This window comes from Mixophyes fleayi, chromosome 6 (genome assembly GCF_038048845.1).
Source record: "Mixophyes fleayi isolate aMixFle1 chromosome 6, aMixFle1.hap1, whole genome shotgun sequence".
Classification (NCBI taxonomy): Eukaryota; Metazoa; Chordata; class Amphibia; order Anura; family Limnodynastidae; genus Mixophyes; species Mixophyes fleayi.
Window position 1 is genome coordinate 13418094 of NC_134407.1, and position 21673 is coordinate 13439766.

Genomic DNA, 21673 nt, shown 5'->3' on the forward strand with positions numbered 1-21673 from the left:
AGTGGTATGTCATACTGCCACTTCTACTACTGCCTTCATTGTAACACTATCACATTCCAGTCACTTACATTATACATATATATACAGTGGTAGAAGTGGAGTGTATACAGTGGTCTGTCATACTGCCACTTCTACTACTGCCTTCATTGTAACACTATCACATTCTAGTCACTTACATTATACATATATATACAGTGGTAGAAGTGGGGTGTATACAGTGGTATGTCATACTGCCACTTCTACTACTGCCTTCATTGTAACACTATCACATTCTAGTCACTAACATTATACATATATATACAGTGGTAGAAGTGGAGGTGTATACAGTGGTATGTCATACTGCCACTTCTACTACTGCCTTCATTGTAACACTATCACATTCTAGTCACTTACATTATACATATATATACAGTGGTAGAAGTGAGGTGTATACAGTGGTATGTCATACTGCCTCTTCTCCTACTGCCGTCATTGTAACACTATCACATTCCAGTCACTTACATTATACATATATATACAGTGGTAGAAGTGAGGTGTATACAGTGCTATGTCATACTGCCACTTCTACTACTGCTGTCATTGTAACACTATCACATTCCAGTCACTTACATTATACATATATATACAGTGGTAGAAGTGAGGTGTATACAGTGGTATGTCATACTGCCACTTCTACTACTGCTGTCATTGTAACACTATCACATTCTAGTCACTTACATTATACATATATATATACAGTGGTAGAAGTGGAGGTGTATACAGTGGTATGTCATACCGCCACTTCTCCTACTGCCTTCATTGTAACACTATCACATTCCAGTCACTTACATTATACATATATATATATACAGTGGTAGAAGTGAGGGTGTATACAGTGGTATGTCATACTGCCACTTCTACTACTGCCTTCATTGTAACACTATCACATTCTAGTCACTTACATTATACAGATATATACAGTGGTAGAAGTGAGGTGTATACAGTGGTATGTCATACTGCCACTTCTCCTACTGCCTTCATTGTAACACTATCACATTCTAGTCACGTACATTATACATATATATATACAGTGGTAGAAGTGAGGTGTATACAGTGGTATGTCATACTGCCACTTCTCCTACTGCCTTCATTGTAACACTATCACATTCTATTCACTTACATTATACATATATATACAGTGGTAGAAGTGGGGTGTATACGGTGGTATGTCATACTGCCACTTCTACTACTGCCTTCATTGTAACACTATCACATTCTAGTCACGTACATTATACATATATATATACAGTGGTAGAAGTGAGGTGTATACAGTGGTATGTCATACTGCCACTTCTCCTACTGCCTTCATTGTAACACTATCACATTCTAGTCACTTACATTATACATATATATACAGTGGTAGAAGTGGGGTGTATACAGTGGTATGTCATACTGCCACTTCTCCTACTGCCCTCATTGTAACACTATCACATTCTAGTCACTTACATTATACATATATATATATACAGTGGTAGAAGTGGGGTGTATACAGTGGTATGTCATACTGCCACTTCTCCTACTGCCTTCATTGTAACACTATCACATTCTAGTCACTTACATTATACATATATATACAGTGGTAGAAGTGGGGTGTATACGGTGGTATGTCATACTGCCACTTCTCCTACTGCCTTCATTGTAACACTATCACATTCTAGTCACTTACATTATACATATATATACAGTGGTAGAAGTGGGGTGTATACAGTGGTATGTCATACTGCCACTTCTCCTACTGCCTTCATTGTAACACTATCACATTCTAGTCACTTACATTATACATATATCTACAGTGGTAGAAGTGGGGTGTATACAGTGGTATGTCATACTGCCACTTCTACTACTGCCTTCATTGTAACACTATCACATTCTAGTCACTTACATTATACATATATCTACAGTGGTAGAAGTGGGGTGTATACAGTGGTATGTCATACTGCCACTTCTACTACTGCCTTCATTGTAACACTATCACATTCCAGTCACTTACATTATACATATATATACAGTGGTAGAAGTGGGGTGTATACAGTGGTATGTCATACTGCCACTTCTCCTACTGCCTTCATTGTAACACTATCACATTCTAGTCACTTACATTATACATATATATACAGTGGTAGAAGTGGGGTGTATACAGTGGTATGTCATACTGCCACTTCTACTACTGCCTTCATTGTAACACTATCACATTCCAGTCACTTACATTATACATATATATACAGTGGTAGAAGTGGGGTGTATACGGTGGTATGTCATACTGCCACTTCTACTACTGCCTTCATTGTAACACTATCACATTCCAGTCACTTACATTATACATATATATACAGTGGTAGAAGTGGGGTGTATACAGTGGTATGTCATACTGCCACTTCTCCTACTGCCTTCATTGTAACACTATCACATTCTAGTCACTTACATTATACATATATATACAGTGGTAGAAGTGGGGTGTATACAGTGGTATGTCATACTGCCACTTCTACTACTGCCTTCATTGTAACACTATCACATTCCAGTCACTTACATTCCCATTACATTGTTCATACCGCCAATTTCTAAATTTCCACTTGAGACTGTATGCATGAAAATGAATCACGTGCCGTCTACTTGCATCTTACAACAGAAATGGATGGAGACCAGTACACCTATAGCGTAGTGTACACTGTAATGTATTCATTTTTTCCAATGATAGTCCCTATTTCCCCTCACTCGAAATGTGTACCTCACAGTTTCCAATTATTGAGACTCCCAAATTAATAGGTATAGCGGACCTAGGCTCTTATAACTTTTTTACTTTGCATTGGGACCCAGAAGGGGGTATTGATTGTTTTTTATGATCGGACCAAACTTCAAGACCCGTCGATATCTTGGGTTTTATTTATTTTTGTTTCATTGCAAAGTGATGGCCCTACAATAATGCCATTGGTTGCATTAAAACAGCGGTGGGCAACAGGCGTCCCGCGAGCTTTCACTTACGGCCCGCTGGCTGGCTGCTCCTGATCTTATTAGAACGGGGGATAGGCAACTTTTGTGTCACGTGACCTCTGCACAGTCGGGGAGGTCACACGGCATAGCCAGAGGTGGAGGAAGCGCACTGTGCGGCCCCTTTAAAGGCTGGAGGGCCGCTCCTACTTCATGTTTCCCCTCACTGCATTTAAAGAGCTGATATGGCAGAGCCTCTTTGTTAGCGTACATATAAACATTACCACTTTTATAATATTAATAATAATATTTAAAAAAAAGAAAAGAAAAAAAAGCAGCATCATACCACTAGTGAATACTTCACAACAAGCAGAACATTCTCCATCCTTTGGGGATGACAAGTAAGGAACATACATCTGGCTAATATTAAAAAACCAAAAGAAGGCATTTATGATTACTGTCGTCACAGACTCCCTCCCGGCAGCATCATACAACTAGTAACATAGTAGAACTGGAAGCAGCAGGAAACATAACACAGTTGTTACTTTCTAGTCTGAAAGGGGAAATCTCCACTTACGGGTTGCGAAATGTTCCTGAGAACTGGGGCGTGTCTGGACTGAGCCAGCAAATCTAATGACGTCTTTCTCTCTTGTGCAGACGACCACCAACATTTTGCACACAAGTTTGTGCACATTTAAAAAAACATATTTTCATTGTGGTACTATTTTTTTTTTTGCTACAAGAAAATTGGCATTTTTTCTCTATTACCCTTTATTTTGCTTCCCTTATTGGCCGATGCCAGGTGCCTCATTATAGGCTGGTGCCTGCCTATGTAAGACCCGGGTACAATCAAAGCCTGTGCTACATGTACACAGAACTGAGTGAGATAAAGGCAGGTCCATGTCACTGATTTGGGATGGACAAAATAATGTATACGAACAAACGAGATAGTTTAAGGAGCTAAGGAAGACGTGTATACATCAGAATTAACTGAAAGGATTCCCAAAAGTTAGGTGAGGGAAGTAATTTAAGGTATATTGGCTACCTGGCACCTGAGATGGACTAGTCCTGCTGTATTGTACTGATGTGGAGGGGTAGAAGATTGGGAGGGAGTACTGTACTGTACTGCTATGGATGAATAGAAGATGGGGAGGGAGTACTGTACTATACTGCAATGGATGGATAGAAGATTGGGAGGGAGTACTATACTGTACTTCTATGAATAGAAGATGGGGAGGGAGTACTGTACTGTTCTGCTGTGGATGGATAGAAGATTGGGAGGGAGTACTGTACTGTACTGCTATGAACAGAAGATTGGGAGGGAGTTCTATACTGTACTGCTATGAATAGAAAATGGGGAGGTAGTACTGTACTGTACTGCTATGGCTAGATAGAAGATGGGGAGGGAGTACTGTACTGTACTGCTATGGATGGATAGAATATTGGGAGGGAGTACTGTACTGTACTGCTATGAATAGAAGATGGGGAGTGAGTACTGTACTGTACTGTTATGGATGGATAGAAAATTGGGAGGGAGTACTGTACTGTACTGCTATGGATGGATAGAAGATTGGGAGGGAGTACTGTACTGCTATGGATGGATAGAAGATTGGGAGGGAGTACTGTACTGTACTGCTATGGATGGATAGAAGATTGGGAGGGAGTACTGTACTGTACTGCTATGGATGGATAGAAGATTAGGAGGGGGTACTGTACTGTACTGCTGTGGATGGATAGAAGATTGGGAGGGAGTACTGTACTGTACTGCTGTGGATGGATAGAAGATTGGGAGGGAGTACTGTACTGTACTGCTATGAATAGAAGATTGGGGGGGAGTACTATACTGTACTTCTATGAATAGAAGATGGGGAGGGAGTACTGTACTGTACTGCTATGGATGGATAGAAGATTGGGAGGGAGTACTGTACTGTACTGCTATAAATAGAAGATTGGGAGGGAGTACTATACTGTACTGTTATGAATAGGAGATGGGAAGGAGTACTGTACTGTAATGCTATGAATAGAAGATGGGGAGGGAGTACTGTACTGCTGTGGATTGATAGACGATTGGGAGGGAGTACTGTACTGTACTGCTATGAATAGAAGATTGGGAGGGAGTACTATACTGTACTGTTATGAATAGGAGATGGGAAGGAGTACTGTACTGTACTGCTATGAATAGAAGATTGGGAGGGAGTACTGTACTGCTGTGGATGGATAGAAGATTGGGAGGGAGTACTGTACTGTACTGTTATAAATAGAAGATTGGGAGGGAGTACTATACTGTACTGCTGTGGATGGAAGATTGGGAGGGAGTACTATACTGTACTGCTATGAATAGAAGATTGGGAGGGAGTACTGTACTGCTGTGGATGGATAGAAGATTGGGAGGGAGTACTGTACTGCTATGAATAGAAGATTGGGAGGGAGTACTATACTGTACTGTTATGAATAGAAGATGGGGAGGGAGTACTGTACTGTACTGCTATGGATGGATATAATATTGGGAAGGAGTACTGTACTGTACTGCTATGAATAGAAGATGGGGAGGGAGTACTGTACTGCTGTGGATGGATAGAAGATTGGGAGGGAGTACTGTACTGTACTGCTATGAATAGAAGATTGGGAGGGAGTACTGTACTGTACTGCTATGAATAGAAGATTGGGAGGGAGTACTGTACTGTACTGCTATGGCTAGATAGAAGATGGGGAGGGAGTACTGTACTGTACTGCTATGGATGGATAGAATATTGGGAGGGAGTACTGTACTGTACTGCTATGAATAGAAGATGGGGAGTGAGTACTGTACTGTACTGTTATGGATGGATAGAAAATTGGGAGGGAGTACTGTACTGTACTGCTATGGATGGATAGAAGATTGGGAGGGAGTACTGTACTGCTATGGATGGATAGAAGATTGGGAGGGAGTACTGTACTGTACTGCTATGGATGGATAGAAGATTGGGAGGGAGTACTGTACTGTACTGCTATGGATGGATAGAAGATTAGGAGGGGGTACTGTACTGTACTGCTGTGGATGGATAGAAGATTGGGAGGGAGTACTGTACTGTACTGCTGTGGATGGATAGAAGATTGGGAGGGAGTACTGTACTGTACTGCTATGAATAGAAGATTGGGGGGGAGTACTATACTGTACTTCTATGAATAGAAGATGGGGAGGGAGTACTGTACTGTACTGCTATGGATGGATAGAAGATTGGGAGGGAGTACTGTACTGTACTGCTATAAATAGAAGATTGGGAGGGAGTACTATACTGTACTGTTATGAATAGGAGATGGGAAGGAGTACTGTACTGTAATGCTATGAATAGAAGATGGGGAGGGAGTACTGTACTGCTGTGGATTGATAGACGATTGGGAGGGAGTACTGTACTGTACTGCTATGAATAGAAGATTGGGAGGGAGTACTATACTGTACTGTTATGAATAGGAGATGGGAAGGAGTACTGTACTGTACTGCTATGAATAGAAGATTGGGAGGGAGTACTGTACTGCTGTGGATGGATAGAAGATTGGGAGGGAGTACTGTACTGTACTGTTATAAATAGAAGATTGGGAGGGAGTACTATACTGTACTGCTGTGGATGGAAGATTGGGAGGGAGTACTATACTGTACTGCTATGAATAGAAGATTGGGAGGGAGTACTGTACTGCTGTGGATGGATAGAAGATTGGGAGGGAGTACTGTACTGCTATGAATAGAAGATTGGGAGGGAGTACTATACTGTACTGTTATGAATAGAAGATGGGGAGGGAGTACTGTACTGTACTGCTATGGATGGATATAATATTGGGAAGGAGTACTGTACTGTACTGCTATGAATAGAAGATGGGGAGGGAGTACTGTACTGCTGTGGATGGATAGAAGATTGGGAGGGAGTACTGTACTGTACTGCTATGAATAGAAGATTGGGAGGGAGTACTGTACTGTACTGCTATGAATAGAAGATTGGGAGGGAGTACTGTACTGTACTGCTATGAATAGAAGATTGGGAGGGAGTACTATACTGTACTGCTATGAATAGAAGATGGGGAGGGAGTATTACACTGAATAGCTTCTTCAAATGTAAGAACACTTCACTCACATTCGTGACACCGGACAAACCTTAATTTAGACTCAGACACAGCTCTGCGTTATTGAGTATTCTACATCGTGCCTCCGCCGTCCGGTTAATTTTCCTCAGATCCCTATAAGTAGCGGATTCCTTAAATTCCAACCATCGTAACCACGTAGAACAAGAATCCTCATGCTTATTGCTGCAGATATAATATCTTCCATATTTATGTAAACTTCTTGTTTAGCCTCAGTTCGGGGATGGAGGAGAATCTCGCGTCAGAATCATGGCTTTTACTGCGATATTTAAGTGCTTTTCATTTTTTTTTGTAAACAGAAACCGAGACCCAAACTGCTATTTTTTATTTAAATGTTCTTTGCATTACAGTGGAGAGTGGATAGTACTTATTAGTAATGACCTGATTTATTCCAACAGGTTTCTTTCTGAAGCAGGATTGCACGGATACATCGGATGCACAATGCCAACCCTGTCGCAATGGGACGTTTGCAACAACGTGGAATTATGCGAAAAAATGCAGAACGTGCTATCCTTGCAGTAAGATCTCCTTCTAAACTCACAGGCATGGCCAACCTGTGGCTCACCAGGTGTTGTGAAACTACAAGTCCCAGCATGCTTTGCCAGCTGTTGGCTGGCTATCTGCTAGAAAAAGCATGCTGGGACTTGTAGTTTCACAACACCAGCAGAGCCACAGGTTGGCCAGGCCTCCTGTATACCCCTCTTCTGATAACTAGACTAGTTTATTTCCTTTAAAGGAGGATTTCAGTGGGTCCTTACTGTTTAGTATTTGTTTGTTTTCAAACTTGATCCATAAATAAATACTACCATATGGTTCCATGTTGGACACCCCATGCCCTGCTCTGAACAGACACACCTGGGTCAAGCTTATTCCTAGTAAAACTAAAGCATCTTATGAATGTGACAGATTTCACTATAGATAAGACCCCACAACTAGGATTGGGCAATAGCAAAAATCCACCCACTATAACAGTATTAAGAAATTTATCATCATATGATGTATAATTATTAAAAATATCCAATTGGTAGTAATCAAGCGAAATCAACATAAGACATATAATACTGTATCATATGTTTTACTTTGCTGCTGTGAACTGTAATATCTGCTGTTTTTCCTGCATTTGCTAAATTATTATTTGTTCAGAAATGTTGCATATTTGCAACCAGACCCCTTGTCCCCATTTTAGTGATAGGAAATGTTTTCGTTTGTATCCGGCTCCTGACTATAAAACTGTAAACTACTGATTATTAACTACTGAAGGAAACTGCAAAATGTTATTTCCTGATATCACACACGATCACTATACACAGGTCACACCTGATACACACTGATCACTATACACAGATCACGCTGATATCACACACTTACTACACACCAATCACTATACACAAGTTACACTGATATCACACACCTGATACACACAGTGTTGGACTGGGGCGTGAAGGGCCCACCGGGGGACTGCAATGCTAGGGTCCCACCAGAGGGGGAGTGGTCAGCCCACTAAGGACAGCTAGCACCATAGTGTAGTATATAAAGAATGCAGTGTGTATATAAAGAGTACACAGTCTTGACCTGCCCCTTAGATTGGGCAGAACAGTTACCAAAAATCGGGATTGTCCCACTAGACTCAGAATATTTGACAGACCGTCCTACCTGTTCTTGTCGCTTTCACCACCTGTAGCTGGTGTTTTCTTTAGTTGCGGCTTGTCTGGATCCTGGAATGTTGGGGGCCCTATTTGGACAAAAAAATTAGTACATTTAGAAAATTCCAACCAGCCCCGGGGTTAAATCAATAGGACCCACGATTAATACTTAGGCCTTCCTCCAGCCCCAACATTATAGTAATAGTATTCCCATTTAATAAATAAACCTTTTTCCCTCCCTCCAGACAGCCCCTGCAATAAATTAATCGCATTTACGTATAATAAATATACCTATTTCCCACAACCGTCACTGCCATTAAATAATTCATATTCACATTTAATAAATAGATCTCATGCTCCTCAAACTCAGCCCCACATTCAAATTATAGCCCCCAAACCACTCCATCTTAAATTAATAGTCCCCACTATAAAATTAAATTACCCCACCTTCACCCTACAAACGAAATAGCACCCATCATTTAGCCACCACCAGCCACACACATTACATTGCCACAAGCCCACTGTGCCATCACACACACATTACTGTGCCCCTTCATCGCTAAGCTGTGCCTCCTTATGATCACACAGCACCCTTCATGGTGCTTTTGCTCCCCCCTTCTCCTGGCCCCCCTTCATCACCCTGTGCTATGCTGCTTTGGCCCCCCTTCACACTCTGCCATGCTGCTTTGGCCCCCCTTCACACCCTGCCATGCTGTCTGTGCTCCCCCTTCACTCTCTGCCATGCTGTCTGTGCTCCCCCTTCACTCTCTGCCATGCTGTCTGTGCTCCCCCTTCACTCTCTGCCATGCTGTCTGTGTTCCCCCTTCACTCTCTGCCATGCTGTCTGTGCTCCCCCTTCACTCTCTGCCATGCTGTCTGTGCTCCCTCTTCACTCTCTGCCATGCTGTCTGTGCTCCCCCTTCACTCTCTGCCATGCTGTCTGTGCTCCCCCTTCACTCTCTGCCATGCTGTCTGTGCTCCCCCTTCACTCTCTGCCATGCTGTCTGTGCTCCCCCTTCACTCTCTGCCATGCTGTCTGTGCTTCCCCTTCACTCTCTGCCATGCTGTCTGTGCTCCCCCTTCACTCTCTGCCATGCTGTCTGTGCTCCCCCGTCACTCTCTGCCATGCTGTCTGTGCTCCCCCGTCACTCTCTGCCATGCTGTCTGTGCTCCCCCGTCACTCTCTGCCATGCTGTCTGTGCTCCCCCGTCACTCTCTGCCATGCTGTCTGTGCTCCCCCTTCACTCTCTGCCATGCTGTCTGTGCTCCCCCTTCACACTCTGCCATGCTGTCTGTGCTCCCCCTTCACTCTCTGCCATGCTGTCTGTGCTCCCCCTTCACTCTCTGCCATGCTGTCTGTGCTTCCCCTTCACACTCTGCCATGCTGTCTGTGTTCCCCCTTCACTCTCTGCCATGCTGTCTGTGCTCCCCCTTCACTCTCTGCCATGCTGTCTGTGCTCCCCCTTCACACTCTGCCATGCTGTCTGTGCTTCCCCTTCACACTCTGCCATGCTGTCTGTGCTCCCCCTTCACTCTCTGCCATGCTGTCTGTGCTCCCCCTTCACACTCTGCCATGCTGTCTGTGTTCCCCCTTCACTCTCTGCCATGCTGTCTGTGCTTCCCCTTCACACTCTGCCATGCTGTCTGTGTTCCCCCTTCACTCTCTGCCATGCTGTCTGTGCTTCCCCTTCACACTCTGCCATGCTGTCTGTGCTCCCCCTTCACTCTCTGCCATGCTGTCTGTGCTCCCCCTTCACACTCTGCCATGCTGTCTGTGCTCCCCCTTCACTCTCTGCCATGCTGTCTGTGCTCCCCCTTCACACTCTGCCATGCTGTCTGTGCTCCCCCTTCACTCTCTGCCATGCTGTCTGTGCTCCCCCTTCACTCTCTGCCATGCTGTCTGTGCTCCCCCTTCACTCTCTGCCATGCTGTCTGTGCTTCCCCTTCACACTCTGCCATGCTGTCTGTGCTCCCCCTTCACTCTCTGCCATGCTGTCTGTGTTCCCCCTTCACTCTCTGCCATGCTGTCTGTGCTCCCCCTTCACTCTCTGCCATGCTGTCTGTGCTCCCCCCTTCACTCTCTGCCATGCTGTCTGTGCTCCCCCTTCACTCTCTGCCATGCTGTCTGTGCTCCCCCTTCACTCTCTGCCATGCTGTCTGTGTTCCCCCTTCACTCTCTGCCATGCTGTCTGTGCTTCCCCTTCACTCTCTGCCATGCTGTCTGTGCTTCCCCTTCACACTCTGCCATGCTGTCTGTGCTCCCCCTTCACTCTCTGCCATGCTGTCTGTGCTTCCCCTTCACACTCTGCCATGCTGTCTGTGCTTCCCCTTCACACTCTGCCATGCTGTCTGTGCTTCCCCTTCACACTCTGCCATGCTGTCTGTGCTTCCCCTTCACTCTCTGCCATGCTGACTTTACTCACCCTTGCTTCCGTTCCTTCACTTACCTTTTCTATCGGCTTCTTTCTTCTCTTCTGTGTTCTTGCCGACTCCTCTCTGCGGCGCTCCTCACTGAACGTCGGGCCTGATGACGTCACGCCCGACATTCAGGGCGAATGGAGTAGAGAGGAAGGGCGCCATGGTCACGTGAGTATTTTTATATATTTTTTTACGTTTCCGACCCTGGATACACACTGATCACACTGACATCACACACCGATCACTATACACAGGTCACACTGACATCACACACCGATCACTATACACAGGTTACACTGACATCACACACCGATCACTATACACAGGTTACACTGACATCACACACTGATCACTATACACAGGTTACACTGACATCACACACCGATCACTATACACAGGTTACACTGACATCACACACCGATCACTATACACAGGTTACACTGACATCACACACCGATCACTATACACAGGTTACACTGACATCACACACCGATCACTATACACAGGTTACACTGACATCACACACCGATCACTATACACAGGTTACACTGATTTCACACACCTAATGCAAACTGATCACTATACACAGGTCACACTGATATCACACACCGACCACTATACAAAGGTTACACTGACATCACACACCTAATACATACTGATCACTAGACACAGGTCACACTTATATTACACACTTATTACATACCGATCACTATACACAGGCCACACTGATATCACACAACTGATACACACTGATCACTATACACAGGTCACACTGACATCATACACCTGAAAATAATGACCTCTTATATCCAGGTATTGGTAGTCTTTATGAGCGCTGTCTCCAGATCTTTGGTTTCCTGGACTCTCAATCAAATGCTAGTTATTGTTTTCAAATGCATAATCCTGCTTCTGTGTTGACCATTTTCCTGGAGACCAACTCCAACGGCTCTCTCTTACAAAAATAGTGCTTAGATAGAAGACATCACTTAATATAAATATGTCCACCACTGAAATCTAATGCGGCAGAACAGGAAAGACTTATTAAGTGATAGCACCCAGTATGCAGAAATCTGGCCCTGTCAGTAAAGTACCTACCTGCGTCCTGAGACAAGGCATTGAGTAATGAAGAACTAGTTTGTCCTTTTTGCTGAGGGAAAGTTCCTAGATAAAGTTTTGCCCGGACATCATGTAAATTAACTTCTATTTTACAAGATCTCTTTATTACTGGCTAAGTTATACAAGTGTCAGCCATTCTTCTGGAGACCAAAATACATTGACGCCTATGTAAATAGCTCAGCCACTATGGCTTCATCATTGGAGACAAATTTGATTGCAACAATTGATGACCAAAATGGTGAGTTAAACTGAGAAGTGCCGGTATAATATACCATCCCACTTCGACCTCTGTCCGCCGTAATAAAAAGTAACATGTACAGCCTTTCCTTCACTGTCTATAACTACGGTATTACTATGTGACTGGTATAATGCCCTCGCTACCCACAACACAACAGTGTTACAGCTAAAGGCAATGCTGGTTAATGAGCCGTAATGTTTCTGTGATGCCCGACTAGTTCCACTTCTCTGCCTCAGTCACTCCATTCTCTGCTCTTCTGTTACAGGCTCATGGCTAGTAATGAAACATCCATGTTCTGCCACTCAAGCCCTTGTCTGTGTCTGCCCAGATGGGTATCACTGTACAATTTACAATGCAGTCAATGCCTGTATGAACTGTGAGCGCATTTTCCCGGAGCCCACTGAAACGCCACCAACAATGAACAACGGTTTGTTCTTTATACATTTATCTTTTCCATCCTATCAGTGTTTCCTAAAAATACAGACGTTTCTCTTAATGTTGTTTTACTTTCCTTTTTAATTCAATTGTCAGCACTCACAGAGGGGTTTGGTTATGTCAAAGGGTCGGGTACGAAGTCCCGATGGAAGAAATCCCGACACTTATCCTGCCGACATGAAAATGCTGACAGGTTAAATGCTGGTATTTAAATTTTGCAGATACAGATGAAATACCGACATTGTGATTGCCAACAATTAAAGCGCCGACAGTCACAATGCCGACATTAAATCGGCAGTGCCAGCAGGCTACACAGGCGCTGGACCCGCCGACAATAAGCAGTGTGACAAATAAAAAGATGAATGTGAAAAAAAAACATGTCCCCTTCCCCAGTCATATTAACCCTAGTTCTGACAGCCTAGTGCTGGTGGGAGGAAAGTCGAGGAGACAAACAGCGTGGAATCACCTAGACTTAGCCAGCTGGGGCTGGTGGCACCATAGGAGGGGAACCAGCACAGGGGGTCTCCCTGCCATAATGTCAACCAGCAAAAGGCTGGATTCCCTATGGAGTTGGAGTCTACAACACAATGCGGGCCCCCTCTCTAGGAGTACCCAGTCCAGTGCTGACAGCACCAAGGCTCTTTCCACACCCCTGGGCGGTGGGTGTGGGGTAATATAGATTTAAAAAAAACAAAACATGAATGAAACACTATTTTACATTGGTGAACTACAGGTCCTCATTAGCTCGTGTTTCTTCTTTACATTTATTTATTTTGAACACTGTTTATTGCCGACGGGTCCAGCGGCTATATAGCCCCTGGACCTGCTGGTATTGCCGATTTAATGTCGGCATTGTGACTGTCAGCAATGTCTGTATTTTATCTGTATCTGCAAAATTGAAATACCGGCATTTAGCCTGTCGGCATCTTCATGTAGGCAGGATAAGTGTCGGAATTTCTTCCGTCGGAAATATGACTACCACCGATGTCAAAATGGTGAGAGTACTGTAAGGAAATTATAGACGGACATCCAATGGTGTACACGCAGTAGTGCTCTAATGACTCTCAGTTGTCTATCACTCCACCGCATCATCATCATTTATTTATATAGCGCCACTAATTCCGCAGCGCTGTACAGAGAACTCATTCACATCAGTCCCTGCCCCATTGGAGCTTAATATAGACACATGCTCACAGACAGACAGACAGAGAGACAGAGAGGGAGAGACACGGGTCAATTTTGATAGCAGTCAATTAACCTACCAGTATATTTTTGGAGTGTGGGAGGAAACCCACGCAAACACAGGGAGAACATACAAACTCCACACAGATAAGGCCATGGTCGGGAATTGAATTCATGACCCCAGTGCTGTGAGGCAGAAGTGCTAACCACTAGGCCACTGTGCTACCCAAACTACAGTACTCGCTCCCAGTCTTCACTCCTTCCATATGTTCTGTCTGTACACAGAAGTACAGTACTGGCTGTCCAATCTGCAATATATCCATTTTACAGTAGTAAATTAATAGAGGTGACTCTGGGGTGAAGGGGTGCCAGAAAAGTACAGAGTGCTCCTATTTTAATGTAAAAAGTATGTATTTCCTCATAGGAGGAGAAGTTTTGGTGTTAATTAAATTTATTTAAAAACGTAAATGTTGATAGAGGGAGAAAATACATAATGTGCACCGATTCTTATTTATAGTAGAGAAAGCCGATTGTTATTACTGAGAAATATGTGCGTTATATCGCCATCTAGTGTTCTCTCCAGGTAAATTGAATTTTAAGGTGGTTCCCTCATTCAAATGACTTTAATTTACTGACCTGTATATATGTGTCTTCCTGAAATGTTACTAAATACATTCTCTTTGTCTTTCTAGCTTGCTTCTGTGCTTTTCAGTTATGTCTTTATATAATCTCTTTGACCACGCTCGGCTCCACCCCATACACATTGAAGCTCCGGTCCCTCATTTCTGTCGCTCCAACTCTCATTCTGTCTGTGTCTGTGACCCGTATCTCTCATTCTGTCTGTGTCTGTCTCCCCCATCTCTCATTCTATGTTAATGTCTGTGTCCCCGCATCTCTCATTTTATCTCTGTCTGTGACCCCTATCTCTCATTCTGTCTGTGTCTGTGCCCCATCTCTCATTCTGTCTGTGTCTGTGCCCCATCTCTCATTCTGTCTGTGTCTATGCCCCATCTCTCATTCTGTCTGTGTCTGTGACCCCTATCTCTCATTCTGTCTGTGTCTGTGCCCCATCTCTCATTCTGTCTGTGTCTGTGCCCCATCTCTCATTCTGTCTGTGTCTGTGCCCCTATCTCTCATTCTGTCTGTGTCTGTGCCCCTATCTCTTATTCTGTCTGTGTCTATGCCCCTATCTCTCATTCTGTCTATGTCTGAGCCTCATCTCTCATTCTGTCTGTGTCTGTGACCCCTATCTCTCATTCTGTCTGTGTCTGTGCCCCATCTCTCATTCTGTCTGTGTCTGTGACCCCTATCTCTCATTCTGTCTGTGTCTGTGCCCCCATCTCTCATTCTGTCTGTGCCTATCTCTCATGATGTCTGTTTCTGTGACCCCCTATCTCTCATTCTATATCTTTCTGTGCCCCACCCATCTCTCATTTTATCTCTGTCTGTGATCCCTATCTCTCATTCTGTCTGTGTCTGTGCCCCCATCTCTCATTCTGACTGTGTCTGTGGCCCATCTCTCATGATGTCTGTTTCTATGACCCCCTATCTCTCATTCTATCTGTGTCTGTGCCCCACCCATCTTTCATTCTGGCTGTGTCTGTCCCCCTACCTCTCATTGGGCCTGATTCATTAAGGATCTTAAATGAAGAGGTATCTTATTTCAGTCTCCTGGACAAAACCATGTTACAATGCAAGGGATGCAAACTAGTTTTCTGTTTTGGACATAAGTTAAATACTGACTGTTTTTTTCATGTATCACACAAATACTTGATAGCTTATTTGTACACTGAAATTTAAAGTTGATATTTGTGTGCTACATGAAAAAACAGTCAGTATTTAACTTATGTGCAAAACAGAAAACTAGTTTGTACCCCTTGCATTGTAACATGGTTTTGTCCAGGAGACTGGAATAAGTTACCTCTTCAGTTAAGATCCTTAATGAATCAGGCCCATTCTGTCTGTGTCTGTGCCCCCATCTCTCATTCTGTGTCTGTGCCCCCATCTCTCATTCTATCTCTTTCTCTGCCCCATCTCTCATTCTGTATGTGTCTGTGCCCCCCATCTCTCATTCTGTCTGTCTGTGCCCCCATCTCTCATTTTGTCTGTGTCTGTGCCCCTATCTCTCATTCTATCTCTGTCTGTGACCCCCTATCTCTCATTCTGCCTGTGTCTGTGCCCCCATCTCTCATTCTGTCTCTGTGACCCCATCTCTCATTCTATCTCTGTCTATGCCCCATCTCTCATTCTGTCTGTGCCCCCATCTCTCATTTTGTCTGTCTGTCTGTGCCCCCATCTCTCATTTTGTCTGTCTGTCTGTGCCCCCATCTCTCATTTTGTCTGTCTGTCTTTGCCCCCACCTCTCATTCTGTCTGTGCCCCATCTCTCATTCTATCTCCGTCTATGCCCCATCTCTCATTTTGTCTGTCTGTCTGTGCCCCATCTCTCATTTTGTCTGTCTGTCTGTGCCCCATCTCTCATTTTGTCTGTCTGTCTGTGCCCCCACCTCTCATTCTGTCTGTGCCCCATCTCTCATTCTATCTCCGTCTATGCCCCATCTCTCATTTTGTCTGTCTGTCTGTGCCCCATCTCTCATTTTGTCTGTCTGTCTGTGCCCCATCTCTCATTTTGTCTGTGTCTGTGCCCCCACCTCTCATTCTGTCTGTGTCTGTGCCCCCACCTCTCATTCTGTCTATGTCTGTGCCTCCCCATTTCTCATTCTATGTCTGTGCCTCATCTCTCATTCTGTCTGTCTATGCCCCCAATCTATCATTTTATGTATGTACCCCCCATCTCTCATTTTGTGGTCTCCTCACCTGTATCTCACACTCTGTGTCTGTCCCACTGTTCATTCTTCTATATATATATATATAGAATGAATTTGAGTGATATGAACTTGCTTTTGAACTGATCTTTTTACAGGTTTCCTCTCCACGGATTTTCCTCTCTGGATCATCATTACTGCTGCTCTGTTGATTTTCGCATTTCTTATTGTTGTGGGCTGTCACTATAGAAAGTGCATAGTGAAGAAGATAGGTGGGTATATGATTATTGTATTTTTATTTACCATTAATCTCGATATCTCCCTATTTGTGCTGGTGCATGTAAGGGGCTGTCATTGTGTAGTTTAGTGTCTTCATTAACCCCTTCAGTGCTAAGGACGAGTCCCATTACGGAAACGCTAAACGAGCCAAGAAATGGGGAGAGCGCGCTAACAGTGCCTGATCCCCCCATCCTGTCTGCAATAAACTCAGGGGTACCCTCATTTGATGTGGTAGATTGTCTATTTTTAATTATGGGCTACCCATATTATTTCTACACATTTTATGCATTCCATTCAAGACCGTGCAAACTAGCAAAAAATAAATAAAACAAAATCTGATTTTCAAGTGAACATTTTATTATGAAAACCTACATGTACAATCCTGATCTTTTCTATCTTGGTAAGATGGATTGATGCCAAATTAAGAACCACAAAGTATTTCCTGGCAGTGTTTTGAAAAAAAAAAAAATTGCATTTTTTTAGCTCACTTTCTTGCAATTTCAGTAAAAAAAACCACACTGTTTGGGTCATTGTGGGTCGATTTTATTTGCTGTGTCAGGAGATATAAGCAAACAAATGTTTTTTTCTGAAAATTCGAAGTAGAAAAACAAGGTATATATTGTATGGTTAATGTATAAACAAGTGACTGGTATTGATGCTGGAATGTTACCAGACCAGTAAGTGCCAAAATAGGTTGAGCAGAGCAGTTACAAAGGAGTTAATCCCTCCAGTGCTGTACTGTATGTATATATGTAAGGGGCATACACAGGCTGCCATCAGAAACTGTGGGGCCCAGTATTAATTAATCTGGCAGCCCCCTCCCCCCTTGCATACACGCCCCCTCCCTCTTTGTGGTACATGCGCCCCCCTCATCACAGTACATTCCCCCACTCCCTCGTCACAGTAAATCTAACCCCTTTCCCCCAAATCACAGTAAATGTCCCCCTCTCCCCTCCCCCCAATCACAGTAAATGTTCCCCTCTTCTATCTCCCCCCCGTCCCCTATGAAATTAATCCCAATAAACTTACCTTCTCCTCCGCGATGCAGCGGCTCCCAGTCACTGATAGACTGGGAGCGTGGCGCACAGTGATGATGTCACTGCACCGAACCACGCGCTCCCAGCATAGTAGAGCCTGGGAGAAGCTGCATCACGGAGGAGAAGGGGGCCAGATGGTCAGACTAAGGGGCCCAGAGAGTCCAGGGGGCCCCTCACAGCTGTACCGGCCATACCCCCCTGATGGCGGCCCTGGGCATACATCTGCTGCCAACATCAGATCAGTTATCGGACTTTGTAGAGAAATAATTGGAATCTCTGCTCTATTTACTAGGCCACGATTATTCAAAATGTGGTACAATACAACACACTGCGCAGTTTCACCTGATGTTACCTGTTTCATCATCAGCTATTTATATAGTGCCACGAATCCCGCAGCGCTGTATAGAGAACTCGCTCACATCAGTCCCTGCCCCATTGGAGCTTACAGTCTAAATTCCCTAATATACACACACACACACACACACAGACAGAGAGAGAGACTAGGGTCAATTTAATAGCAGTCAATTAACCTACCGGTATGTTTTTGGAGTATGGGAGGAAACCGGAGCACCCGGAGGAAACCCACGCAAACATAACTCTTATTACTACAATTCCCAGCATAACCTGACACTTCTTATTCCAGAGGCTAAAACCTCATATTGCTGAGAACTGTAGTCAGTTCCATTGAATTAATAAACGTGAATGTTAGTCCAGGTGCGGTCTGTCATGACCATAAATTCTGCCCTAGGTATATACCCGGTTTTCCTAATACAAGGTGTTTCCTGTAGTACAGGCGTTTAATATGCAAGTACAGAAATACTCTGAAAACTTTCTCTGCAGTTCCCATAGTCTTGCAAGTTATATACGTATAATAAGCAAAAACATGAATCAAACATTTAATATATTTACAACATCTACTTAATCTGGGGTGGAATGTGAGAGCACCGCAGTAAAGGATGGATTAGAGTCGCATAACTCCCAACATGTAAAAAAATTTAAATAAGCAAAATCTAAGCCCCGCCCATGACCTTGTCAGCTATGCCAGTTAGTTGTGGCCCTATCCTCTTGTTCCACCCCTTAATGGACCAAACGTAGGGACTGTTGTGAGATATAGGGTCGTGTTCTGTAATTTTAGAAGAGAAAGGGCCTATATGCATATATTTTATGCAATGTATTGTCATGTACGGACATGGAATGATGCCAATATTGTCTGCCCAGTCTTCACGTATCACAGATAATCACCTCTCTTATTTTCTCTATTTTCCAGGTCGCACATTAAAACTAAAGGTGAGATTTTCTTCTGAGTGATAACATGCTAATGTGATTAACGTGCTAGGAAAGCCTGCAGTGATACTGTTAGCTATTACATGTATCACCTTATATGGAACCTGTCACCTACACTTACTGGGGGCAGACATTTTTGTAGGCTGGACCAACGTTTGTTAAAATGCGATCAATCACCTCGTACCTCATTGCTGTCACCAGTCTCTAGCCAACTGGTGGGCTGCCTACCATCTCATCCTACAAAATGGCTGCCTTCCGCCTGTAAGTGATAGTCATACTTGCCAACTCCGGGAGACTCCCGAAATTTGGGTTGGTCTCATGGACTCCCGGGAGAGCTGGCAAATCTCCCGCATCCCGCAATTGCGGGGCCAAAATGACGCGATTCACCGTGTCCCGCCCCCTCCCGCCCTCTAGACACGCCCCTCTCCCGGATACAGCTTGCCAAAGGTAGGCAAGTATGGGGATAGTTCTGTATTATTCTGTTGATGCTTTTTAGAATATTGTTATTGTATTGTAAGGCGCAGGGAGACAACCCCTGGGGACAGTACTGAAAATGAGTGCACCAGCAGCTTAAAGAAATTCAAATTCAAATAAGTGAAATATCAACAATAAATGTGTAAAAATACATGTGGAAATACTGTAATTCTAACAAAATGCATTTAAGGAGCATATTGTGAGAAATTCAGTATTCTCTCATGTTTTTTTACACATTTATTTCAATTTCACTTGTTTGAATAGGGAAGTGCTTATCTATCTTTCTTTTTTCTGTAATTTTGATTCATGTGTGATGGCACCTTAAGGTATTTTGCATTTTTGGATCGCTGGTTTCAAATATTCTTATTACTTTGTACAATCAGATTCTAGCTGTCAATTCTGTAGCGCGCTTTAAATAGACGCAAACATCTGATTGGTCGCTATGGGCCAGGCCGTGTTTTTTCAGTGCGCTGGCTGTCATGAATGTCCTCACGTATTCTATTTACTAACGCAGGACTTGTCAATGAAAATGTACCATATTTTTTTAGTCTAAAGCCTAATGCTTTTTCATGGGGCCGGTTACACAACATTTCCAAAAATAGCTGTCGGTAAGTCCGACTGGGTGTAGTCTGCTAAAAGAATTTCTTTTCCCTTTTTAGACACATCTTGAATCAAAACCTGAACCTGAGACCGCAGGTGAGACATGGGGGGGGGGGGGGGGAATTTACATAGAACAAACCTTATATGACCTGGAACATCTGTGCTTTTATACGTCCGCACTTAACAGGGCCCTCCCTCCGCCCACTGGCACGGAAAGGGTTAATAAACACCAGTTTGGAGAAGGTGCCATTTAACATTGCCCACGACATTCTTAGATCTCGTGTTAGTACAGAAAGTGCCTGCAGATGGGCAAGCCAGTAAAAGTACTTACTGCATACACCGATATGCTGTCTACCTGTCAGGAACCAATCTAAAGCAGAAGTGGCTGACATCTTGAGTATTGGTATTTCTGCATCAACCAAGATGGCCGTTCCGGCTTCAGCTCAGTTTCCATTTAGGGAGGTGGCATTTCCTGCTATGACCTATTCAGCCTATTCTGATGCTGCTCACATTGCCATATTGTTGTACTTTGCCTCAGCCCAGGTTCTGCCTCTATTTGGTGGTCTCCACCCCTGTGTACTGACTCCTGCATTATACTGTGACTATGGCTGCCCGTTTCGGTGCTCGGTCCCTAAGTCTGGCTTGTTGACTCTGTTCTTGTAAAGACCATGACACTATCAGGACCAGCTTCTTAAGAACATTAAATATCCCCATGTTATTCTGTTTGTGGTGTATGCTAGTACCATATAATAATAATAATAATAATAATAATAATAATAATAATAATAATAGTACCACAACAACAGGCAGCTAAACTTTACATGGTACCCTTGTCTGCTACACATTTTTTTCTGCATACCAGTAACAGACATAAATCCATATCAAAGCCAAAAAACAGACAATTGTGTAGTATATAAGGAACGTACCTATAATAACCTCGAGGCCAGTATCCAATAGATGGAGCAGTACTAGCAGCAGAATGAACAGGCAGTGGGGGGTTGCAGGCACGGGTAATAGACTATGGACAGGTCTAAAACATGGTTCCTTAATTTGAGACAAACCCTTCTCCCTCTTACTAACAGAATTGTGGTAAAAGTTTACGCACATCGTGGCTGATTCGAGT

General features: G+C 43.7%; 1 protein-coding gene across 2 annotated transcripts in view; it reads left to right on the plus strand.

Moving 5' to 3' along the window:
• The window catches only part of LOC142160841 (CD27 antigen-like), a 42762-nt gene that overhangs the window by 17194 nt on the left and 3895 nt on the right, over positions 1–21673 (plus strand). For both annotated transcript variants that reach the window (XM_075215866.1, XM_075215867.1), the window contains exons 3-7: positions 7479–7598; positions 12761–12922; positions 17035–17148; positions 19460–19479; positions 20610–20646. In XM_075215866.1, the coding sequence (XP_075071967.1) occupies positions 7479–7598; positions 12761–12922; positions 17035–17148; positions 19460–19479; positions 20610–20646 (453 nt within the window). The remainder of the gene's footprint in view (positions 1–7478; positions 7599–12760; positions 12923–17034; positions 17149–19459; positions 19480–20609; positions 20647–21673) is intronic.